Source organism: Phyllostomus discolor, chromosome 6 (genome assembly GCF_004126475.2).
Source record: "Phyllostomus discolor isolate MPI-MPIP mPhyDis1 chromosome 6, mPhyDis1.pri.v3, whole genome shotgun sequence".
Taxonomy (NCBI): domain Eukaryota; kingdom Metazoa; phylum Chordata; class Mammalia; order Chiroptera; family Phyllostomidae; genus Phyllostomus; species Phyllostomus discolor.
In genome coordinates, this window is record NC_040908.2 from 126,943,955 (window position 1) to 126,969,185 (window position 25,231).

Here is a 25,231-nt window from a genome sequence, read left to right on the forward strand (position 1 = left end):
ATGGAGACAACTATACTTGAACAACAATACAAAAATAGATTAATCAAAAAACAGGGAAAAGTAGCCATCTTTTTCCTGTAAAGGAAACCAAATGATTGGTCCTAGATTTTCTGTGTTTAGAGATCAAGGGAAGAGATTTGAAGGTCAAAAAAGAAACATGGGCCATGTTCAAGACTTTGTAAGCCATGTTCAGAATTGTAGCCTTATTATAACATTGTTAGGGCTATTAATGAAGGAACTTGTCTATTTAGAGTTATGGCTATGGTTGGTATATGAAAAATGATGGGAAGAGAGTGAGAGAGGCAGGAGGAAAGCTAATTAGGGTTGTGTTAGTCAGGATTCTCCAGAGAAATAGAACCAATAGGAGATATATATATATGTATGTACACATACACATATGTGCATACATGCAGAGATGGACAGTGAGCAACTGATTGATTGGATGATTGACTGATTGATTGTTAAGGACCTGGCTTACAGAGCATGGGAGTGGGCAATTCCAGAATCCAAGGGCAGTCCAGACCGGTAATTTCAGTAAGAGCTGATGTCACACTGTTGAGTTATGAGGGAGCCTGGAGACAATGTCCCTCTTTTTGGGGGGACTGCAGCCTTCTCTAAGGCTTTCAACTAATTGCATAAGAGGTACTCCCATTGTTGAGGGTAACCTGCTTGAGTCCAAGTCTACTGATTTAAAGGTTAATCACATATACAGTTACCTTCACAGTAAAATCTAGATGGCTGTTTGCCTAGTCAACTTGACACATAAAATTAGCTATCACACGAGTACTATTGTAAAACCCATGCATTGGGTGGTAGATTGAAATAGAGGTGCTGACAATAAAAAGTAAGAGAAGTAGGTGATGAATATTGGACTCAGAATGTACAAGACAAATGTACAATGTGTGTGGAAGAAAAAATTACTCAGGAGTTCAGAATTAATCAATTGATTGAATGGTGGTGTCTTTTCATAAAATACAGACAATTGCAAGGGAGCAATTTGGGTGATAACAGATGACCACTTAATATACAGTTTGTGCTGGAAATTCAATAGACAAAAATAATTTTTGTCTACAGCACTAAGAAGCTGGTGGGGAAAACCAAATAAATATGGTAGTGAGTGATAAAGGTCAGTTAGGCTTCACAGGAAACACAATCCAGTTCTCTCAAGCTTCCTTAACACAAATGAGTCTACTCATGAACAAGTCACTTCAAGAGTTTGTTCACTCAGTCCCCGAGGAGTTCAGGAACACTGCTCATTGCAACAGAGAAGTCATTGTTTTGACCTGACAGAACTCACAAGTTAATCAATCGGGGGCATCTCATCCTATTCTTTCATGGCCTTCCTCAGAACTAGCCTGGAGCCAGAGATCAGGAATACAGGTCACAATTTACAGGTCCACAAAGTGCATCCCAGCAGATACCTTTCCTATAAGAAGAATGTCATCAATAGTTTTACTGTCTGCTTCCACTTGGCCATTTCCACTCAGAATATACACTATAGCGAACCAATCTGCTTTGTGTTGGCGAATATAGCCCAGCCCTATCAGAAAACCAACAGGCGTGAGTCAGCTCAGTCGATCCAAACCCATGGATCAGCTTTCCTGTGGGAAACCAGGTCTGCATTATATCTGGGCTGCTTTGTGGCTTGCTTTTGGTAAAACTCCCTCACCCTGAATTGAAGCTGCAAATGTTTACTACATATCTTTAAAGTAACTTCCTGAAGTCTGTGCTAATTCCCCCAAGGATGGAGTATAACCAGACCAATCACTCTTATCAGTTCCTTGCATTTGCAACATTTTTTCCTTGTTAATCTGTAGAAAGTAATCAGTAACATCCTTTCTGTTGTCATCTGTAAAAAGTAATGCCCTAAAGCAAACCTGAGTATAATGAATGAGAACCTGCTTTGATGTAATGCTACTGGAAAGCAATAAAAGCCTGTCCAGGCAAGGGTTGAGGTGCTCTCTCTCTCTCTCTCTCTCAGAGAGTGGCCATTCGATCCCTTTTTCTCCACAGGACTTCTGTAGTCCATGTGAATTTGTTTGTTGCATCTTAACACCATGGACACTGCTGGCCTAAGTCCACATCAATACACAAGCATAACTGTAAGCATCCCTCTCATTTCAGGATAAGCTCCTATTATAAGTAGACACAGCCTTAAATACTTGGAGGTATAATAACCTTAAGTTATGGCAGAGAACACTTTTTGAAAAAAAGAAATAATATTTTAAGAGTATTTTCAGCATATTAAGTATTTTTTCATGTTTTTTGTTTCTGATTGTAAATGAATGTTATTAACAACTCACTATGTGCCTTGAAGTTACCATTGACATCAGAAAATCCACCCCCTACCTTCACTGAAATGTTCCCCACACATGATGACATATGGACCAATATATTTAGACCACAGTCAGCTCAATTTCCTTTTATTTATGGCATATTATTATTATCAAATCATAAAATATATCAAACTTCACTATGAAAATATTCTGCCGAGCTCTCTCTTCAGAGCCCCCTTAATGTCACTATTCCTGAGACTATAGATGATGGAGTTCAGCATAGCGATGACCACACTGTAGAACACAGATGCCACCTTGTTCTGGTCACTAGAGAAGGTACACTTGGGCATCACATAAACAAATGTGACAGCCCCAAAATACAGAGTGACCACTGTGAGGTGGGCAGTGCAGGTGGAGAAGGCCTTGTGATGCCCCTCTTTGGAGTTCATCTTCAGGATGGTGATGAGGTTGTAGATGTAGGAGACAAGTATGACAAACACTGTGACCGCAACGATGGAGCCAGCAACAAATGAGGGGACAACTGCAGGGAGACTGCTATCAGAACAGGAGACTTCCACTAGAGGAGCAAAATCACAGAAAAAAATGATTGATGTGATTTGGTCCACAGAACAGTAAAACATAGAAGGAAATAGAAAAACAGTAAGAACTGAGAAAACCACCCATGTAAGCCACTATGATGAACTGAACACAGACTTGTGTGGACATTTTGGTTGAATAAAGCAGTGGGTTGTGGGTTGCCACAAAGCAATCATATGCCATCATAGCCAGAAGGAAGCACTCAACTGCCCCAAAGACAGCAGTTGAACCAAGCTACATACCACATCCATGATAGGAGATTGGATTTCCCTGCACCAGGAAGTTTTCAAGCATATTGGGTGTGACAGAAGTTGAAAGGCCTATGTCAGCAAAAGCCAAGTGGCTCAGAAAAAAGTACATAGGATGATGGAGCTGAGAAGAGATTCTGATAATCAGAATGATTGTGCTGAGGTTGCCAGATGTGGTCACCAGGTAGATACACAGGATGATCATGAAGAGGATGACTCGAAGGACTGGGTCAGCAGTTAAGCACAGTAAAATGAAGTCTGTCACTGTAGTGTGATTCCCAGGCCCCAGGGAATCCATGAGATAACGTTGCTCTTACCAAAACGAACCTGTCATGAAACATTACATTAATATCAGCACTCAAACATGAAATCTAATGAACAAAATAAACTGATGAACAAAATAAAACCAGAGGCATGGATACCTGGAACAGACTGACAGATCTCAGAGGGGAGGTGGGTGGGAGGACTGGAAGAGGTCAGCCAAGGAACACATATGCATGTATGCATAGCCTATGGACACAGACAAGAATGTGATGAAAGCTGGGAGTTGTGTGGACAAGGGCTGGGTGGAGAGAGGCAAGGGATGGGTGAGGGGAAATGGGGAATATCTGTAATAGTGCCAACAATAGAAAAGGTGTGAATTCAATAGTTTATCTTCATTAATGCACATAAAAGTTATTCTAAACAAAATAATTACTCAAGGTAAGTTTGGGCACCTTTTAGAGTCCAGAGTTATGTGCATTGAATCTTGTATATTTTTGACAGCTAATGAGGGGGGAGGTTAAGGGATGGAGTGATTGGGCAGAAAGGGAAGGGACTCATGGAAATGGACAACAGTGTAGTGATTGATGGGGGGAGGGGGTATAAAAGGACTAAATGGTAATGGAAAATGAAGTAAAGATAAAAAATAAACTGTTCTTATCAGCAACACTAGAGAACCTGCTTCAAATAATGTATTACTTTTTCTCTTTATATTATCAATTTATAAAATGTACTTAAAGTGGCTTGAAATCTAAGCACTGAAAATATAAAAATTATGAGAATGCCAAATAGGAATTGTCAGTATAACACGAAAGATACATGCATAAATATAGGATTACATAATGGCAGTGAGAGTAATAGCTAACATTTATTGAAAAGTTACTAAATGCTAAGCACAGTGTAAAAATTTAGATATTAATTTCTAAGAAATGATACTGAGGACTTATATTTATAGATGAAGTAACTGATTTGCCATTGTTAAGTAACTTACCAAGTTTACCCAGCAAAGGGTGGAATCAAGTCGTGACTCTCAAGGGAGTTTGAATCTAGTCCATTCTTTTTATAACTATACTATAAATGAAATTAAATAATATTCATGATGTAGTTGAGTCAGAAATGCATTGGTCACAAATTACCGTCTTTATAGCTAATGTATACAGTAGGTGCATAGTTAATGAGAAAGTTTAAATTTTTATCAGTAAACAACTTCATTTTTTAAAAGGAGAAATACAAATTTTTTCATTTAGGTATCCCATTTTATTGTGTTTTTTTCCATTACCATTTACCCTATTTCTACCCTCCTCCCCCTCCACCCACCCACATAATCACCACCCTGTTGCCCATGACCATGAGTTCTTCTTATTTTTTGCTCAATCCCTCCACCTCCAACCAACCACTCCCAGAGCTGTCAGCCTGCTCTCTATCTAGGAGTCTGTCTCTATTTTGCTTGTTAGTTCAGTTCATTCATTAGATTCCCCATATCAGTGAAATTGTATGGTATTTGTCTTTCTCTGACTGACTTATTTCACTTAGCAAAATGTTCTCCATGTCCATCCATGCTGTCACTAAGGGTAAAGTATTCTTGAAAGGAGAAATACCATTTTTTAATATGGCATAGAAGAAATACAAGGGATTTTTAAATTGCCATTATGAATGAAGACACCTGTTGTAAATTTATTATGTATCTTTAACATTTCAATTAAATTATTGTTAATATCAAGTAGTTTGAAATATCTACCTAAATAGTGTATAAATTTAAAGAAATCAAATCATTTCCTAATATATCAGTGTTTTATAGAGTATTATAGAATGAAATAAATTTAGTTTCAGCACAATAATGTACCTGAATAAAGCTACAGTCTAAAAAGTTCATTTTCCCCAGGTTTATCTAACCCATGGCCAAGTTGAAGCTCACCTCCATGTTTTCTAGCTGTATAATCTCGACTTTGTGAAAAGTACCTTGTTGCCTCTAAGCTAAAGCATCCAAAACAGTAAACAAAGGAAGTATTTGGATATTTACCAACAGTAAGCCCCCAAAGTATCTCAAGCTATTGAATTTATTAGCATTATAGTTGAGTGCCAAGGTTAGGTAGTGTGAAAGATCTTATGACTTTCTGGTCTTATGGGTGGATAAATGAGGGATCCTGGTATACTGAATTATAGTTGTTTATACCCACTAACTGGACTGTAGAAATTTAGATTAGTTCAGTTAAGGTTACTTGCTAGCTGACTGCCAGGTTACATCTGTCTTGTTTTTCCTGTGTGTCTTATGAGTGCAACTTTAGAGAATACATGGAAATCATAGATTACCCATAAAAGCCAAAATCTTACCTCTTGATATGAAATTCATTCATCTTACAGGTAAGTCATTGTTATTATATAGCAGCAATGGTGCCTTTTATTATTGTTTGCCTTTGGGGATAAATCTTTGAAGATTGTAGAGACTCAAATGTGAATTCTAAAGCACCAGGGGTCATTATCACATTCCCAAGTGAGTGTGGAGCAGTTCACTTCACATGAACACAATTTATCTCAAGGGGTCTGCTAATTTTGAACTACTCATTTTTGCTTAATATCTAGATTTTTGTACTTTCAATTGATAATTACTGAAGTATAAATAATAAATTAGTTCATAGCTAAATATTGGTTGTGAGTGTGTTTTGGAAAATCACATGCAGAGAGGTGACGAAGCAAAAACTTTATTACGCGTGGGCTCAGAGGGGAATCCCAAATTCTGAGCAAAGAACTTAAGCTTGAATTTTCTTTATATACTAGTTACACAGGCAGAAAGGGAGGAGGGAGCAACTGCTTAAAACAAGCATACAGAGTCAGAAGGGAAGGTCAGTGTTTTGGCCTTGAGATAACGGTTACCTTGGTAACAACTGCTGGTCAGCTTCTACCTAAAATACTCCTATGGGAATTTTGCAAGTGTTACAGAGAGCACTGCTTATCAAAGAAGCTGCAGAGCATAGAAGCTTTTACATGGGGGTTTTTGTTTTCCTCACACAAGTGTACTTTAATATTTTCACTTAAGCAATATTAAACTTTAATATAAAATGGTAACCTTAGCTTTATTCCCTCAGTGTGTATGTATTTTATGTATTTTGTCATAATATATGTAAGATACTCCTTTAGGTGCCTTGGGCATCCTTGCAGTAGAATGCACAAAAAGTTAGAATTTAAATAACACAATTATTTAAAACATGTATATATTTTCTAGCAAAGAGTAAATGTGTGCATGTGTATATATGTGTGTGTGTGTATGTAGATACATCTTTAAAGTTGTAGATACAGGACTATGAAGTAAAAAGGTCAGAATGACCCCCAGATCAGAGTTAATCCACATTCCTGAAAAGGATGACTACTAATGACTAGTGACTTATTTGAGAAGATGGATGAATGTAGAAACAGCTGTCTTCAACCTGAAGACTCAGCTAATTCTCTTGCTAATCCTTATTTTAGAAAGTTCTGTCTCACCCTGCTGATACACCACTCCATGGAAATTCTACTAATAATACTAATCAACTTTCATTCAGAATTTACTCTTTGCCAAGCACTTGCTTAACACTTTATATACACACTCTTCTGTAATCCTCCCGATAATTTGCTGAGCTAAGAATTTCCATTATCCTAATTTTACAGAGTATCCTGAGTCTTAGTACAAGATACTTCTCTAATATATTCAAGTGGTATAATTCAATCCAGGTTTAAAATTTGAGTCAGACTGATGCCACGTGTACTCTTAAATGGCTACTGTCCTCTAGTTAACTTTAAGACTTGAGAGCCTCGGTTGTGGCCACTGGTTCCCAATTGGTTCCTGACCTACACTTTTTACTTTCCACTCAAAACAGTCTGCCTAATTCCCTAAAAGTGGCTAGACCTAAGTTCTGACCCTGAGCACCAGGTCTGTACTCAGGATCCTAACTTATTCTTATGTGTTCATCCATGACCAACTCCTGTTGGTCTTACCTCCTAATTCCTGACACATATCCACTTTATCTTAATAGTGCAAAGTGGTGCAATTGGTTTTCCTATATGTATATTTGGTCTTCCACAGAACAGCCTGAGTTACTTATTAAAATAACTTAATATCACTCATTTTAGTGCTGTCAATTATATGTACTTGGTTAAAATGGCTCAGAAGAGAAAACAATTGTTCATTTTCTCTTCCTTTTCAAATCTCCCCAGGAAACCACTCTTGACTCCTTTTTTTAAACTGAATTCATTGGGGTGACATTAGTTCATAAAATTATATAGGATTCAGGTGACAATTCTTTAATATAGTATCTGGATCTTGTGTTGTGTGTTCACTACCCCGGGTTATACCTCTTTTGACCATTGATGCCAAGTTGATACCCTCTTCAACATCCCTCACCCCACTTCCCCTCTGGTAATCACCATGCTGTCGTTGTCTGTGTCTATGAGTTGTTTGCTTGTTTGCTTGCTTAATCCCTTCACCTAGCCCCACAACCTTCTCCCCTCTAATACTTGTCAGCCTGTTCTCTAAACCTGCTTCTATTTTGTTGGTTCACTGTCTTCATTAGTTTCCTCATGTGAGTGAAATCATATGGTACTAGTCTTTCTCTGCCTGGCTTATTTCATAGAGCATAATGTGTCCAGGTGCATGCATGCTGTCCAAAAGGACAAGATTTCTTTCTTTTTTCACAGCTGAGTAGTATTCTACTGCCTATCTACTCATCTACTGATGGACACTTGGGCTGCTTCCAAATCTTGGATATTGCAAGTAATGCTGCAATGAACATTGGAGTGCATCTGTTCTTTAAAATTAGTGTATTGGGTTTCTTGGATATATTCCCAGAAGTAGAATTGTTAGGTCATTAGCCCACCCAATTTTTAATTTTTTGAGATAACTCCATACTGCCTTCCACAGAGGATGCACTAATCTTCATTCCCACCAACAGTGCATGATTCTCAAAATATGATGGGGTAGCTGATGATGAATGGGAGAATTATGTGAAGTCTCAAGGTATTTGCTTTGAAGTGTCATTGTCTGAGAGCTGAGGTGTCATTGTCCTGTACATAATGTTTCTTGTATCTTCTTCAATAAGTGTCTCTCATTTTTCATACTACACAGCTAGGTACCTTCTGGGAACCTCATTTGCCTGTTTTTCTGCCAGAACCATGCTGTTTTGATTACTATGGCCTTGTGGTATCGTTTGATTTCAGGTAGCCCTAGTCCTCCAACTTTGTTCTTATTTCTCAAGATAGTTGCTATGGCTATTTGGGTTTTTTTTTTTTTTGTGGTTCCACATAAATATTTGGAATGTTTGTTAGAATATCCTGTGAAATACACCTTTGGTGTCTTGATAGGAATTACATTTAATCTATAGATTGGTTTGGGTAATATGGACATTTTCATGATGATTCTTCCTGCCAATGAACACCATATATGCTTCCACTTATTTGTATCTTACTCAGTTTCTTTCTTCAGTGTCTTATAATTTCCCGAGTGCAGGTCTTTTACATCCTCGAGTAAATTTATTCCTAGGTATTTTACTTTTTGATGCAGTTGTTAATGGGATTATTTTCTTAGTTTCCCTTTCTGAGAATCCAGTTCATTATTGGTGTATAAACAATGCAACCAATTTCTGGATAATTAATTTGTATACTGCTACTTTACTGGAGTCCTTTTACAGTTCTATTAGTTTTTTGGTAGAATGTTTAGGGTTCTCTCTATACAGTATCATGCCATCTGCAAATAATGACAGCTTTACTTCTTTTTTTACAACTAGGATGTCTTATATTTCTTCTTCTTGTCTGATTGCTGTGACTAGGACTAGTAGTACTGTGTTGAATAAGAGAGGCGAAAGTGGACATCTCTGTCTTGTTCCTGACCTTAAGGGAAATGCTTCTAGTTTTTGCCCATTGAGTATCATGTTAGCTGTGTGTTTGTCTTTTATGGCCTTTATTATGTTGAGGTATGTTCCATCTATCCTCACTTTGCTGAGAGTTTTGTTGTTGCTGTTGTTGTTGTTGTTGTTTTTGCCATAAATGGGATCTGTATTTTTATTAATGCTTTTTTCTGCATCTAGTGATGTGACAATGTGCTTTTTACCCTTCATTTTCTTTATATGGTCTATCATGTTTTTTGATTTACAAATATTGCACCAAACATGGGTCCCCAGACTAAATCCCAATAGATTATAGCATGTGTTCTTTTTAATGTATTGCTGGACCCCATTTGCTAATATTTTGTTGAAGATTTTCATGTCTATGTCATTAGGGACATTGGCCTATTATTTTCTTTCTTTTTGTGGTGCTACCTGGTTTTAGAATTAGGGAATGCTGGCATGGTAAAACGAGTTTGAGAGCCTTGCCTTCACCTGAATATTTTGGAATAGTTTTAGAAGGACAGTTAGTTCTTTAAATGTTTGGAAAAACTTGCCTATGACGTCATCTGGTTCAGAACTTGTGTTTGCTGGGACTTTTTTGATCATTGCTTTGATTTCATTCATTCTAATTGATATAGTCAAATTTTCTGATTCTTCCTGATTCAGCTTTGGAGGATTGTGTGTAGGAATTTATCCCTTTTCATCCAGATTGTCCAATTTTTTATCATATAAATGTTTATAATATGTTCTTACGAACATCCTTTGTATTTCTGTAATGTCAGTTGGTACTTGTCTTTCTTTTATGATTTTATTTTGAGGGGACCTCTGGGTTTTTGTGGGTTTTTTCGTGAATCTGATTAAATGTTCATCAGTCTTGCTTATCTTTTCAAAGAATCAGCTGTTGGTTTCATTGATCTTTTGTGTTGTTGATATTGATTCTATTTCATTTACCTCTGTTCTTACCTTTATTATTTATTTTCTTCTACTCACTTTGGGCTTTCTTTTTATTTTTTTTCCCCTACTCTAGGTAAAAGGTTCAATTGTTTATTTGAGATTTTTCTTGCTTCTTGAGGTAGTCCTGTAATGCTATGAATTTCCCTCTTAGGACTGCTTTTACTGTGTCCCATAGATTTGGGGTTGTTGTGTGTTCATTCACATTTGTCTCAAGGTAAATTTTGATTTCTTTCTTGATCTTATTGTTGATCCACTCATTGTTTACTAACATGTTATTTTTGTTTGTTTCTTCACTTGTTTGTTATTCAGTTACAGTTTTAACAACTTTTTTCCCATTGCTCTCCCCTGCCTTACTCCCACAGTCAATCCCTAGCCCACTGTCCATGCCCATGTATCCTCTATTCCTGTTCCTTGGCTTGCCCCTTCCAATTCTTTCTCCTGTTATCCCTCTCCTCCCTCCCCTCTGTTCACTGTCAGTTTTTTCTATAGTTCCATATCTCTGGTTATATTTTGCTCATTTGTTTGTTTTGTTTATTAAATCCACTTATAGGTGAGATCATGCAGTAGTTGTCTTTCACTGCCTGCCTTTTTTTACTTAGCATAAAGCTTTGCAGTTCCATGCATGCTGTCACAAAGGGTAGGAACTCCTTCTTTCTTTCTTCTGCATAGAATTCCATCATGTAAATGTACCACAGTTTTTTGATCCACTCATTTACTGATGGTCACTTAGGCTGTTTCCAGCACTTGGCTGTTATAAATATACTGCTATGAACATTGGGGTGCATAAGTGACTTTGGATTGGTGATTCAGGATTCTAGGGTATAATCCCTACTGGATCAAAAGGCACTTCCATCTTTAGTTTTTTGGGGAAATTCCATACTGTTTTTCACAGTGGATGCAGCAGTTTGCATACCTACCAACCATGTACTAGGGTTCCCTTTTGTCCACAACATCACCAGCACTTGTTGTTTGTTGATTTGTTTATGGTGGCCATTCTGACTAGTGTGAAGTCATATCTCATTGTGGTTTCAATTTGCATGTCTCTGATGGCTAGTGATGTTCAGCATTTTTTTCATGGGTCTATGGGCTGTCCCTGGCGAATTGTCTGTTCAGGTCCTTTTCCTGTTTTTAATTGGATTGTTCATTTTCCTGGTGTGGAGTCATGTGAGTTCCTGATATATTTTGGAGATTAAACCCTTGGCAGAGCTATCATTGGCAAATATGCTTTCCCATATGGTTGGTTCCCTTTCCATCTTATTGCTATTACTAAAGTGTTATTTAACATCCATCTGTGGGTTTTTCATGGGGATTTTATTGTACTTGATTCCTAGTTGCATATCACTGTGGTCCAGAAGATGCTGGTTATTATTGCAATCTTTATGATATTAGTAAGACTTGTTTTATATTATAACATGTGGCCTATTCTAGAGAATGCCCCAAGTGCACTTGAAAAGAATGTATATTTAGCTGCCCTGTCACGCATGTCAATTAAATCCATGTGGTCTAATGTGTTCTAAAGACCCCTGTTGCCTTGTTGATTTTTTGTCTGAAAGATTTCTCCACTGATATAAACGAGGTGCTAAATCCCCTGCTATGACTGTGCTACTGTCAATCTCTCTCTTTGTGTCCACGAAGATTTTTTATATACTGAGGTGCTCCTATGTTGGGTGCATATATATTTAGAAGGGTTATGCCTTCTTGTTGGATCGATCCCTTTAGTATTATTTAGTGCCCTTATTTGTCTTTTGTTATGGCCTTTGTTTTCAAGTCTGTTTTTTCTGATATAAGTTTTGCTATGCCAGCTTTTTTTTGCTTCATTTGCATGGAGTATCTTTTTCTATCTCTTTACTTACAGACTTTGTGTATCATTTGTTCTGATGTGGGTCTCGTTTAGACAGCATATATATATATGGATCTTATTTTTTAGTACATTCAGCTACCTTATGTTTCTTCTTTCAGAGACAATTAGGGAAATTTATTTCATTTTTTAATTTAAATTTTATTTTATTGTTTATGCTATTTCAGTTGCCCCAACTTTTCTCCCGTTGCCCTCTTCATTCAGACTACACCAGCCTCAGGTAGTCCCTGTGTCATCGTCCATGTCCATGGGTCATGCATGTATATTCTTTGGCTGCTATATTCTCTGTGCTGTACTTTACATCCCTATGACTGTTTTGTAACAACCAATTTGTATTTCTTAATACCTTCACCTTTTTTGTACATCCTGCTGACACCCCTCCCATCTAGCAACCATCAAAACATTCTCTGTATGTATGATTCTCTTTCTGTTTTTCTTGTTCATTTATTTTGTCTTTTTAGATTCAGTTACTAATGGGTGTATGTAGTGCCATTTCATTGTTCATGTGTTTGATCTTCTTGTTCTTAAAGAAGACTCCTTAATTTTTCATATAATACTGGTTTGGTGATGATGTAGCCCTTTATCTTTTTCTTGTCTGGAAAGCTCTCTATCTGTCTTTCCAGCTCACCTAAGCTAGGTGCTCCAGGAACACCCCTTTGTGGATTATGTGTGCCCTCCCATTACAGTTGAGTCTGGAATGCTATTGGCCCATTTGTTAGTGGGGGTTAAACTTCAGGCTGGCTGACTATAAGGATAGACCTCAATCACAGTATAGTGAGTCACTGTGTAGGGACTGGCCCTAGAGGTGCAGTTTCCAGCAAGGAGGTCTGGTGCCTGCCAAAATCCCCCTTTAGGTATGCTGTGTGTGTGGCTATTTGTGTCTAGCTCTGGTGTGGTCTGAGGCCCACCATGGTTATATTGGATCTGAGTCCATTTGGAGGGTGGTTCTGGTGCAGGTCAATGTCAGAGGCAGCAAGTACCTGGCCTTGAGCTACTAACTGGAGCTCCATGCTATTCACTATTTGTGGCTGTCTCTGCTGGACCTGGGTGAGCGTGGCAGGGGACAAGCTATGTACAGGGGCTAGATTCCACCATTACTGAGCCAGGGGCAGATCAGTTAAAGCTCCAAGGCACCCTGAGATCTGCCTACACCTGTCAGCTACTCTACCACCCCCTGAGGTTGACTGCTTTTCTTCCAGGGCTTTCTAAGGAAAGACTGTAGAGTGGGCCCTGGCTGGCCACAACACAGACACCCTTACACAAGGTATGAGCTTGGTAGGGCAGCATGACCAGGGTCAAGAGCATGGGGACAGTACATCTCCTGCTTAGAGGCAGCATGATCAGACACTCAGGGAGGGGGGAGGGAGGATATGGCTTCTCCTCCAGAGCCTTACCACTCAGTCCCTGCCAGATAGTCCAACCCTAGTTCCCCCAGGAGGAGTGCTTTGAGGGATGAGGTTGGTGCAGCCAGCCAGCCAGCCCCTCTGCAGGAGCTAGCTCAGCAGGGAAGAGCCCCCAGGAGATGGCAGGACAGGTCAGAAAGATCTCCTTTTGAGGGAATAGTGCTGGCTGAACTGACAGGTGAGGTAAGGCCAGGCCCTGACTCACAGCCACACAACCCAGTGTTCATGGAGTCCTGACAAGAGCTTCCCAATGTGACACTCTCCAAAGTTTCCAGTTCTGAGTAGCACACCAATCCCCCTGTGGGACTCAGCTCAGCAGAGTGGGGCTCAGAAGGACAGGTCAAGTGTCTCCCACTGGGGAGACTGGATCAAGTAACTATCCATTAAAAAAAAACACCTCAATATTTAATTCACACATAAAACAAAAATTAAGATAAAGAAAAGTTTAAGAATAAATGTAAACAAACACTATATAATTTCAAGGAAAAAAAACTATACAGGAAATTTGATTGACCTGAGGCAAAGATATCTTATAACACCAAACACATGAACTTGAAATATAATAACCCAGACTTCATAAAAATTAAAGCACTAATAGCTTCAAAAAACATTGTTAAAAATAAAAGGCTAATATACACATTGTAATAAATTATTTACTATGTATATCTATTAAAGGATTTGTATCAAAAGCATATAAAGAGCCTTCATGACTAAAGAAGAGAATAAGAAATCCAATTTTTTCAGAAAATAATCATTTTAATCTATGTAAGCATAATTCATGCCCAAATTTATTAAATTCTGCCATTTTTGCCTTCATAACATTTTTCATTGTCTTCATGAACTCTGCACTACCTCAAAAAGTAACCTGTCATTTAATGGTGTCAATTAGCATAAACAATGTAATTCTGTGATACCTGTTTAATACAGTACAATATATAATCAACATTGTATCACCTAGAATTGTCAATCTGTTCATGAAAGCCTAAAAAAACTATAAAATAATTAAGCTATTCTATTTAACATGTAATAGATAGTTGCCATTAAGCAAAGCTTAAATATTTAGCTTTCTGGAACTAATGTATTTCCATAAGCCTTTTAATCTATAATTTTACAGATATACTTTAGCAAGGGAAGCCAGATATAGATTTAGTTTCTCTTTATAATTAACTAAAAATTTTAAGAGAGTGTAAGCTGTAATTCAGATACAATTTAGCCATAACACCATACCAAGGCCTTGTAAATAATTAGGGAAGAGATATTTAACATTATTGCTTAGTCTTACAAAATGGTGAATTTTAACCAAATTGATACCTCTACACTTTTATTTATAATGTTTCCTATACTATTAAATGGTACTGCTTGGCCAGTAATATAGGTATTGATAAATTTTTTTTTCAGTTAGTTGCAAGTTCTGATTTGTTAATCAACAGATATATTTCTGTTTAACTACTTATTACACTACTTCAGAATTAATCCTCTTACAGAAAGTAACTGACCCAAGTGGAAGAAACATTGCAGAGCTTTACCTTTTCCTTCAAGATTTTTAAGTATTATAGGAACAAAAAGCATGAAAAAATAGTTAAAATTTTGACATTTCATTTTGTTTTACTAATTATGAAATAATAGAAAGAGATGTGAACAAATATTACTTTACATTTTGCTGCTTGACATAATATTTACTAAGAACTACTCTATTCATCAGCTGTGTTCTAGCTTCTTCAAGGATGGGACACAAGTACAGTGCTATTAGTGAGGAGAAATGAATAATCAATCTTAGGTAACTCAAAAGAAAAATGGGAAGCACAAGATAAATTGACATTGGCTTTTAAGAACCTAGACTGTTGACCCTAAAATGCCAGATTCTACAACAGCAAAACCAAAGATTAAACTAAAGATTACAGCAGCAAGCCATTATTTCACCACATATTAAGAAGTTTGAAAGAGGCAATAGCTGGTTATTCCCTCTCAATTCATTCTGTTTTACCTTCTTTTTGTTTTTCCTGTTTTGTTTTTGTTTTTGTTTTTTCCTGCAGGCAGTTCAAGGCTTGCCCATTGCATAGGTTCAGCTTTTCTCATGGTGATCTCAATCTTTGTTGCAGTCATACTTACATAACTTTGGTTTACATCAATCACACCCCACAATTTCACATTTTGATGAAATTCCTTTTCTCCTTCAAATACAATGTGCACATTTAACAATGTAGTGTTCGTGACTACCTGACTCAGCTCTGGACGTGAATTTTTAGCATACACTGAGATGGTGACTTCACCCCCAGTTTGATGCCAGTCATGTCTACATGGAACAACTTTTTCCCAGCATCCTTTGCAGTCCACATGTGTTTTCCTGTTGTACAGCCCTCTTGGCTAAGAATGTATTAAAATCAGAAGTTTTTCTTCTACAACAGCTCCAGTATTTCATCCCTTCATGGAAAATAGGTACTCCACAATGATATACACAGACTTCTTCTAGGCTCTGCAGACCCTGGTATGTCTTTCAACACCCTCCATTTTTACATGAAGTCCCCATTTTAATTTCATGACTGTCTTCATCTTTATTTTTTTCATTCCCCAATGGCAGTTTAAGTTTATCAAGTGCTTGTTTAAGGGATGCAGATACTTTTAATTCCAAATTTGTCATTAGTTCATCTGGGCTTGGCCTCTTTATTGCTTTTACTGGTTTAGGAGCTTGAATAATGTGCTCCTGAAATTTGTGTTTCAATTCAGATAGTTCCTTCTTCTCAGTAGTCTTGACTTCAGGTTTGACTGGCTCAGGTGGCTCTTTACTATTATGTTTTCCTTTTGTACAGCCCGCAATGCTTAAAAAAACAGAAAAATCAGTTGTTCTTCTCTTACAGCAAGACCAACCCTTTAATGGATCATGAAAGACTGGTACACCTGGGTGGTAGGTGCAAGCATCATTGGAATTGGTCTCAGGATCGAAGTGCTGACAACAGCCCTGGTTGTAGCACAGGAGGGCCATCTTCCCCCACCAATACAATTCAGGCTCAAACAACCGGACCGCAAGACGGTGTGTTTATGACTCCCCCCACGTTACCACTGTTCTGCTGTCTGGGCAGCCAGAAATCCAATTTTTAAAAGGTGCGAAACATTAACTTATTCCAAGTTTATGCAGCAGCAGTAAAAAGCAATAATGATCTAATTTTTAAATGACTACTGCTTTCTTCCCAATAATACATCGAGTTTTTATTGTTGCTCAATTACAGTATTCCCCTTTCCCCCCATCCCTCTGCCCCACCCTCACCCCCATCTCCCACATTCAATTCCCCCCCCCCCCCCCGTCTTGTCTTTGTCCATGGGTTATTTATACATGTCCCATAATACATCTAGTTTTGATGTGCTGCTTCCACTTATTGCTAGAGATACACAGTTGCCAAATGGCCCTCATTTCATAACAATGTGCAATCCTGGGTTACTCCCTTCTTTTACCCTCCTCAGAAACAGCAACCAGTCAGAATTGATCTCTGCATCCCCTTTCCTCTCCTCTGAATTCTTCAATAAGAATCCAAACTTTTCAAAAAGCACCTTCTCTCTATTGTTGAGAGGCATGTGGTAGTCTTCTGGAGAGCAAGAATCTCACCACTGCAATGACCAGACAAACTTTCTCTTGTTGCATTGCAAGTCTGTTTCTGGTGGCCTTTGGCTCATTAGGCTTTACCACCATGTTTTTAGTTTTACTTATTCTTAAGAGGCACAGAACTGCAAATGAGTGATATTTAGGGTATGAATGTGATAGAGGGTTTCATTAAAAGAGTATAGATGAATAAAAGCTATTAGAGTCAAGAATGCAGAGGGATTTAAGTTATCAGTTCACATATGCAAGTAGTTGGAAGTTATCCTTGCTGATGACAAGATAGAGAGATGGAGAGGAAAATTTCAGTGCAGGTGCTAAAGTCCTCAAGGAGTGAGGAATGGCAGGGAGATGAATGCGGCAACCAGAAGGTGTTGTAGTTGCAACGTCATGGATCTCAAAGGAGGCAGTATGTGGAATTGAGGAAGAAATACAATAATTTGAGAAAGGTAATAGGGATCCACCCAATTCTGATCAGTGTGACCTATCCAAGGAGAAATGCTTAGGCACTTTCTTCTATTTATCACGTACTTGAGACCTATCAATAGCTTCAGTTCACTTTTCGACATAACTATATTCTTTGTTCGTTAAATCTATGGCTAGCCTATTGGATGGGAATTATTAACCCCATTTTAGAAAGCATGAAATTGAGTCTCAAAGAGGTTAAACAGTTTTCCTGAGCTCATACATCTCCAATTGAACCCAGGTCTCCTGGGTTCCACATTTGCCAAATGGCCCTCATTCCTGGTTAAAAAAGTCACACCTTTGAAAAACTGGGTTTTTCAAACTATTTTTTTCAAGCATCCATGGATAAAAATTTTTAGGAAATAATAAAGCTATTATGGAACTACTAAAAGTTAAATATGAACAAAATATAAATGCGGTTTTATTATTAGAATTAACACACTTAAATTTACTCTATTACTCTGTCAAATTGCAATTAAACTTCTGGCCCATCTTTTGCCATGAAGTGGTAATGAGCAATTTGCTCATGGCCACTAGTCCATGTATCACGTTTGGAGTAACAGTAGATAATGCTTTATCTTTGCTTGCCTACTCACATTAATCCATGGCTCTCTCCCCACTACTTGAAGTCCCCAGCTAAAGGGACTGTTTTGTCTGCAGTGTTGGAATTAGAGCCCTGACGAGACTGACTTCTGTCTTCATCTCTCCAGCCAAATTTTGGTTCTGAGGGTTCTTTGTCCAAGTCTCTGGGCCAAGCTTCCATCAGGACCCGTGAAAATACACCTTTGTCAGCACCTGACCTATTTAGGCCACCTTCCCTGACCAGCCCCTTAGGTGCAAAGTAAATCATTCTTTCTCCTATATTTCTGATGCTGCTTCTACATGCCTTCATTGTAGTTCATATGAGACTGCATGATAAATTCCATGCAGGTTGAATTTTGGTTGTTTTGTGTTTTAGATAGCAGGGCCTCAATTTAGTTTGGATGCTGTGTTGGTTAAATTAGTGATTGGGTGAGTGATGGGTTTGCTCTCAGCTTCTCAGGGCTTATGGAGCACTGACCAATGCCATTGTCCAGAAAGATGAATAATGCAATTTAATGCAGAAGAAGGATAGAGCAAGATACAGATCTACTGGAAATCAACATTGTGAAGATTTGGCCTTGCTCCTTCTTGTTCTGAATTTGCAATCCACTCTGCTTCTTGAAGACAATATAAGCACTTTTAAAAGGGCACATGAACTAAGGAGGCTTACATATTACAGTGAAACATTTTGATGGTTTTAGGTTGAAGGATATTTTTTTCACATGGGGTCAGAGAATTCTGGAAAGGGGGTGCTCAAATGATTGCTACAGGAAGTAAGGTAATCCAGCCTTGAGTAAAACTAGAGTATGGGAAATGATGGTTTTGACTAGCAAAATGAATCAATTGGAGATGCCTCATCTTATCAGAACATGTGAAAAGATCTGTAGCAATAATGGATCTTAATGGTAACCTTTAGAAACATGAAAGAAGGTGGGATACCTAATGTACTGACTATTGCCTGCTTGCTCAGTGGAATGTGGATACTTAGATGCCTCAGAAGAATTCCTTGAATTGTTCTGTTGAGCAGTGAGAAGAAAAGAGTTCCAAGGAACTTAAATAGGGACCATCCTGTGTATCCTGAATTCCAAAGGGAATTGTCTTATTTTTTTTTCTGTAGCTAAATAGTCAATAAGTCAAAGCAGTAGTTTTCTTCTTTTCCTATTTCAATTCTAATGCTCCTTTTCATATTGACTCACAGGTTACCTTATTGGAAAGTACAGTGGTATTATCCATCTAATGCTAATGAAGTACTTAGCTATTGTGCTGAGTGTTTCCCATGCTCTTGAGAGCAAGAACTTTCTCCTTCACTTTAATTAAGTAAGGGAGTAGGAATTCCAAAGGACACATGGCATATAGCTGTCCCTTTGGGAAGGGCAGCCTGGCCTTAATGACTCACCAGGCTTAACAAGGTCTGCTACAGGAGAGAACATATTTCCCAATGGGGCAAGCTAAAACAGCCCCAGGGGATTCGTTGTGATCTATTACAAGCTTCCTTTTTCTCCCACCACCCATACAGATAACCACCCTCATCCTCACAGCATTTATGTAATTGTGGTCCTTGATCAAGGAGAGCATTCAGTGGTCTACAGTGTCAAGTATTCAGTCCACAACTACTTATAAAACTAAGTGGAAAACTTGTGTTTTATAGGATTCTCTCTGGAATTCATCCTCAACAATTCAGGCTCTGAAGGTCAGTTTAATATTTGTGGATTTTGTTTAAGTACTTTAAATTTGTATTTGTTACATGAAATGAAAATAAAAGAAGCTATCTCATCAACTTAGCTATGGACCACTGTGGAACCTGTGACCTCAGCAAGGGATCCTCTGCAAGATGGTTATTCTGGCCACTTGAATCAGGCTGCCCAGCTGGAGCCACTGCTGTGCTTGTGTAACTGAAACTATGGAAGGAATTGCAGAGAAACCACCAGATATTCAGATTGGATGAGGCTCACATAGTCCTATGCCTTCTCGTCACCATGCATTGAGTGAAGGGATAGGTGAAAGTCAGAGTCCCTCCTGCAGATAGGCAAGCATGAGTGGGTAGCAGACTGAAGAGCTCAAGGAGGAACCCTAGGTGGGCAGTGGAAGGAGGAAGGGAGTAGCACGAATCAGTTTCCTCCTTATGCATCTGAATGGCATAGTCCAAAAGTGGTCTGGCATCAGATATTATACTCCAAGTCTTATTTTTGTGTTTGAAGTGAAAATCTCCTGCCATGTGTTGGAAGAGAAGCTATATATACTTCTCACCAGAAAACCTACCAACACCTCATTTTTACCTAACAAATAATAGTTACTTAGCCTTGGTGTATGACCAAATACCTTTGGGTACTTGATAAATATAATTTCTTTAATCTCACACCCAAGCTGCATTACAGAAATAATTATACCCATTTTACAAATGAAAACACTGAGAGGCACGGAGGTTTCATGTAGAAGTTAAAACAACTGGCCAGTGGGAGGTCTAGGATATCTTTTTCTCTCCTGACCTTGATAACTGCTGTCAGAACAGATGGAGGCTAACACAGTGTGCACAGTGGTGCAGAGGCAGCCCCACAGTCTGCTGGGTTCTCAGCTCTATGCTCTGCCCAATGCTCAGCCCCAGTGTGTATTCAGGGGTTGACAAGGACCAGTGCGAGGCATCTGAAAAGTGTGCCCAGGTGGGATGGCCAGAGAACTATAGATACTTAATTTTAGGAAAGGAAAGGCAGTAGAGGCGAGCTAGATATATTCAAATATGTCACAGTTTTTCTACAGAAAGGACAAGGTTGTTCCTGAGGTTCATTGGTAAGACAAAAAACAGACTTTTAATGATAGAGCTTACAACAATGGCAGCCAGCTACCTGTCGCTAGAGTAATTTAAATGTACTTAATGAAATCAAAGAAGAGATAGAACGTACTTTTTAATGAACTGTGGATTCCCAACTATTGGTTCATTATATCTTACCATCCATTGAGTCAGAGAACTAAATCCCATTATTGGAAATATTAAATGCTTCCTAATAGAAAAATAAGACCTTTCAATGATATTTTGTTCTGATATTTACCACTTAGGGTAAGTAGGTACAATGTTAAAAACTGAAATAATGTTGTTAGCAGAACATTGTGTTTCCTTGCAAATTAGAACCAATAAGACTGAGTAGAAACCCTCAGTTTCATGTTCACATGACTCTTAATAGCACAAAAATTGCAAGGAAACACATATATAGGAAGATACATTTAGAAAAGTAATTGGAGATAAATTATGAAACTTCGTGAATACCATGCTAAGGAGTTTGATGTGTTTTCCATTCAGCATTTCTGATATGAAAATTCTTAGGAAAATGAGGTATACTCTATTGATGATATTGATTGAAATTTTAAATGACAAAAGTAGAGTATGTTACATGATTACACATATGTAAATACTACTTAATGTATGCCACCAAAGTACAATAAATCAAAATGGATCACAGGGCATTATTAAAGATTTGTTACTGAGTCTTTCTTTAATCATTAATATATGTTAAAATAGTAAAAGCAAATGTATACAGAAAGGATTTATATATCTGTAGGTTGTATCGGCAGGGATTTTTATTTAGGTGAAGTTAATGGTGAGAAAAGATGTGCATAAGTGAAATTTTCAGGAAAATTAAGTAGCAATTAAATTATTTTATAATATTTTACAGAAATATTTAAAAAATAATTTCATACTTCTATTTTATCATTCTGATAGGCATAACTTTCTTTTCCAATTGTCACCAAATCTTTAGTATGTCCTGAAATTATTGCATTGTACTATAATTTCTCTGTCTTCTCTTATTATTCATCATAAATTCTGCTTTTGCAGAACTGCCTCAAAGCAGAGGAACTTTGCCTTTGTCACAACACAATGGCAAAACATGGGGAAGCATAGAAAATATTCACATTTCCCTCAGCAGGAGTAATTCACAGAGGACATGGAGGTTGGAAACCACACCAGCGTGACTGAGTTCATCATTTTGGGGTTAACAGAGAATGCTACAGCTTGTGTCATTTTATTTATTGTGTTTCTAGTAATCTATGTTGTCACCTTAATGGGCAACATCAGCATAATCATGTTAATCAGAAGCAGCCCTCAGCTTCACACACCAATGTACCTTTTCCTCTGCCATTTGGCCTTTGTAGACGTTGGTTGCTCCTCATCCATCACACCTGTTATGCTCACAGGCTTCCTCAAAAAAGGAACCTCTATCAGTGTTGCTGGTTGTACAGCCCAGCTCTGTACTGCTGTTGCATTTGGGACAGCTGAGTGCTTCCTGCTGGCTGTCATGGCCTATGATCGCTATGTGGCCATCTGCTCCCCACTGCTCTACTCCACACACATGTCCCCCAGAATCTGCATTCTCTTAGTGGGAATGTCCTACTTGGGTGGGTGTGTGAATGGTTCGACATTTACTGGCTGTTTATTGAGTTTGTCTTTCTGTGGCCCAAATCAGGTAGATCACTTTTTCTGTGATTTCTCCCCTTTGTTAAAAATTTCCTGCTCAGATATCTCTATTGTTGAAATTATTCCTTCCATCTCTTCTGGGTCCATTATTGTGGTCACAGTGTTTGTGATATCTGTCTCTTACACCTGCATCCTCACCACCATCCTGAAGATGCGTTCTGCTGAAGGACGACATAAAGCCTTCTCCACCTGCTCCTCCCACCTCACTGCAGTTACTCTGTACTATGGAACGATTACCTTCATTTATGTCATGCCCAAATCCAGCTACTCAACTGGCCAGAACAAAGTGGTGTCTGTGTTCTACACGGTGGTGATCCCCATGTTGAACGCTTTCATCTACAGTCTGAGGAACAGAGATGTGAAGGAGGCCCTGAGAAAAGCAATTGTCAGATTACATTCTTAGGATCCATTCTTACCATGTCAGATGTCCTATAAGTTTGTGTTTATCTGTATCACACTGAGGAGCTACTAAATACTGCATAACTGATTATTTAAATTAAATTCATACCTCTTTTAACTCTCATTTTATACACTTGTAAGCCAATTATTATTACTATAATTATTACTATTATTAATAAATGTAGGGGCCAAGCATTTTTCTTATTTAATTTATTTAGCAAACAATAATTTTTCTTTACTGTGTGCCAAGCCCTATTCTAAGCACATTACGCATATTAACTGGTTTATTGTTCACCAAAACTGCCTTTAAGTAGAACTAGTATTTCTATTTTACAAATAAATGATTTGAGGCACAGAGGCATTAAACAGATTGCCCAAAATCATGCAGTTAGGAGGCTGTGCATCCAGTGCTTCAATCCACAAACTTTGGGTCCCAAACTGCTGTACTTCTCCATTTAATTTTCCCAGCAATCCCATGAACCCAGTCCTGTAAGTTTTCCTCAATGTACAGATTAGATTCCTGAGTGTCAGGGAGATGCAATGTTTGTCTGGAGAGAGGTGGACTCAAGTACTCTGATTCCATGCCCTTAATCTCGACTGTGATGGCACTCATCAGTCTCAGGATTCCAGCTGTTACTGTTCCAGAGGATTTGCATAGTGTGATCAAGCCTCAGTATGAGTCTCTTGAACAAACTCTTGCCCCAGAAAGGTCTAGGTTGTGAAGATTCCAAAACAAAGTGTAGGATGGGAAAACTGGGTTAATTCCCATCTTTTAGAAAATCAGGTCTTAAGATTTGACTGGAAGTTTATCTATATTTAAGCACATGTTAAAAACAAAGAGGCCCATTTGACACAATATAGTTTTCTTTAATGGTAAGAGTTTAAAAGAGTATTTTTACATTCTAAGCCTTGAAATTAAGTTGTTAACATCAATCATAGTTCCATTGTCTGGATTTACAAGGAAACTCTAACCCATTAAAAACTGGAAATGTTCTCATAGATTGCACATAAATGTATTTCTTGGGTAGTGATCTACCCTCATTTACATCATCACCATGAGACTAGAAAGGGTTTGGACTCAGGAATTCTCAGCTCAAAGCAGTTGATGACTGTTGAGAGCATCTGAAAGCAAGACTTAGACCATGCAAGTCCACTGTAATGGGATAAGAGAAGTGAAGATTGAGAGGTATAAAGGAAAGATATAATAAATACCAAGATGGAAGTAAATGTTCATACCAAAAATCCTAAGACATCTACAAATCCTTTTCTAACTAATTTAGTAAGATTGCAGGAGAAAAAGTTAATACAAACCTTTTTATATTATATGATAGCAAACAACAGGAAGGTTAAAAGAGAAGAGTACATTTATAATATGCCAAACCTATAAATATTTAGGAATAAAATTATCAAAAAGTTTGTAACACTTCTTCACTAAAAATTATAGAACATTGATGAGAAAAAGAAAAAAGACATAAATAAATGGAGTGAGAGAAACCATGTTTATGGGGTGGAAGACTTGATATCATTAAGGCACTGACTCTCCAAACATTGACCCACAGATTCAATGTAATATGGATAAAGAATATAAAAGGGCTTTTCTATGAATAGAGAAGCTGATTATTTGTGGATATGAAAATAAGCCAGAAAGTGAAAGTAATTTTTAAAAACAAAATATTTGGCTGACTAGCACTACATGACTTCAAGACTTACCATAAAACCAAAGTAATTATGACAGTATGGTATTGATGAAATGATAGACATACAGATCCAGAGAGATAGTCCAGAAATATATCCACATAAACATTGGAAATATACACATACACACATATGTATATATGTATATTGATATATTTTGACTGATGTAAAATGCAATTCAATAGGTGAAAAGTTTTGAGCATCTGTTACATGAAAAATGTGTATTATATGAAAGTAATGAACAATAACACTTATCACAAGCCATGGAGAAAGATCAACTCCAAATCTATCACAGATATGCATACAAAACACAAAACTATAACATTTTTACTACTAAACATATGAGGAATTATTTATAACCTTAGATTAGGCAAAGGTTTTTAGATAGGACTGAGACTTACAAAAAATAACAAAACTGACACATTAGATTTCAGAACTGAAAACATTTGCTCCTCAAACATTTCATCTAGGAGACTAAAAAGGAGAACATGTTACATCAGAAAATACATATTTGTGAGAAAAGGCTAAATATAGAATATATACAGAATTCTTAAAACTAAATGAAAGGAAGACAGCCTACTTTTTTA

At 37.7% G+C, this 25,231-nt stretch overlaps 1 protein-coding gene and 2 pseudogenes across 3 annotated transcripts; 1 reads left to right on the plus strand and 2 right to left on the minus strand.

The window, feature by feature from the left end:
* Positions 1–2,473: 2,473 nt before the first annotated feature.
* LOC114500531 lies at positions 2,474–3,517 on the minus strand (annotated as a pseudogene).
* Positions 3,518–14,854: 11,337 nt separating this feature from the next.
* On the minus strand, positions 14,855–16,521 carry LOC114498956 (annotated as a pseudogene).
* A 3,052-nt stretch (positions 16,522–19,573) lies between these two features.
* On the plus strand, positions 19,574–23,018 carry LOC114500303 (olfactory receptor 477-like). 3 transcript variants are annotated; one of them, XM_028516955.2, is made up of 2 exons: positions 19,574–19,775; positions 22,003–23,018. In XM_028516955.2, the coding sequence occupies exon 2, from the start codon at positions 22,021–22,023 to the stop codon at positions 22,951–22,953; it is 933 nt and encodes a 310-aa protein (XP_028372756.1). In that variant the 5' UTR covers positions 19,574–19,775; positions 22,003–22,020; the 3' UTR covers positions 22,954–23,018. The 3 variants fall into 3 exon arrangements, with proteins under 3 accessions (XP_028372756.1, XP_035883476.1, XP_035883475.1); XM_036027583.1 differs by having other exon boundaries at positions 22,118–23,018; XM_036027582.1 differs by having other exon boundaries at positions 21,912–23,014.
* The last annotated feature ends 2,213 nt before the right edge of the window (positions 23,019–25,231 follow it).

Bases quoted from the DNA above. Each gene is read 5' to 3' on its own strand.
- LOC114500303 (XM_028516955.2), top strand. From the start codon at position 22,021: ATGGAGGTTGGAAACCACACCAGCGTGACTGAGTTCATCATTTTGGGG.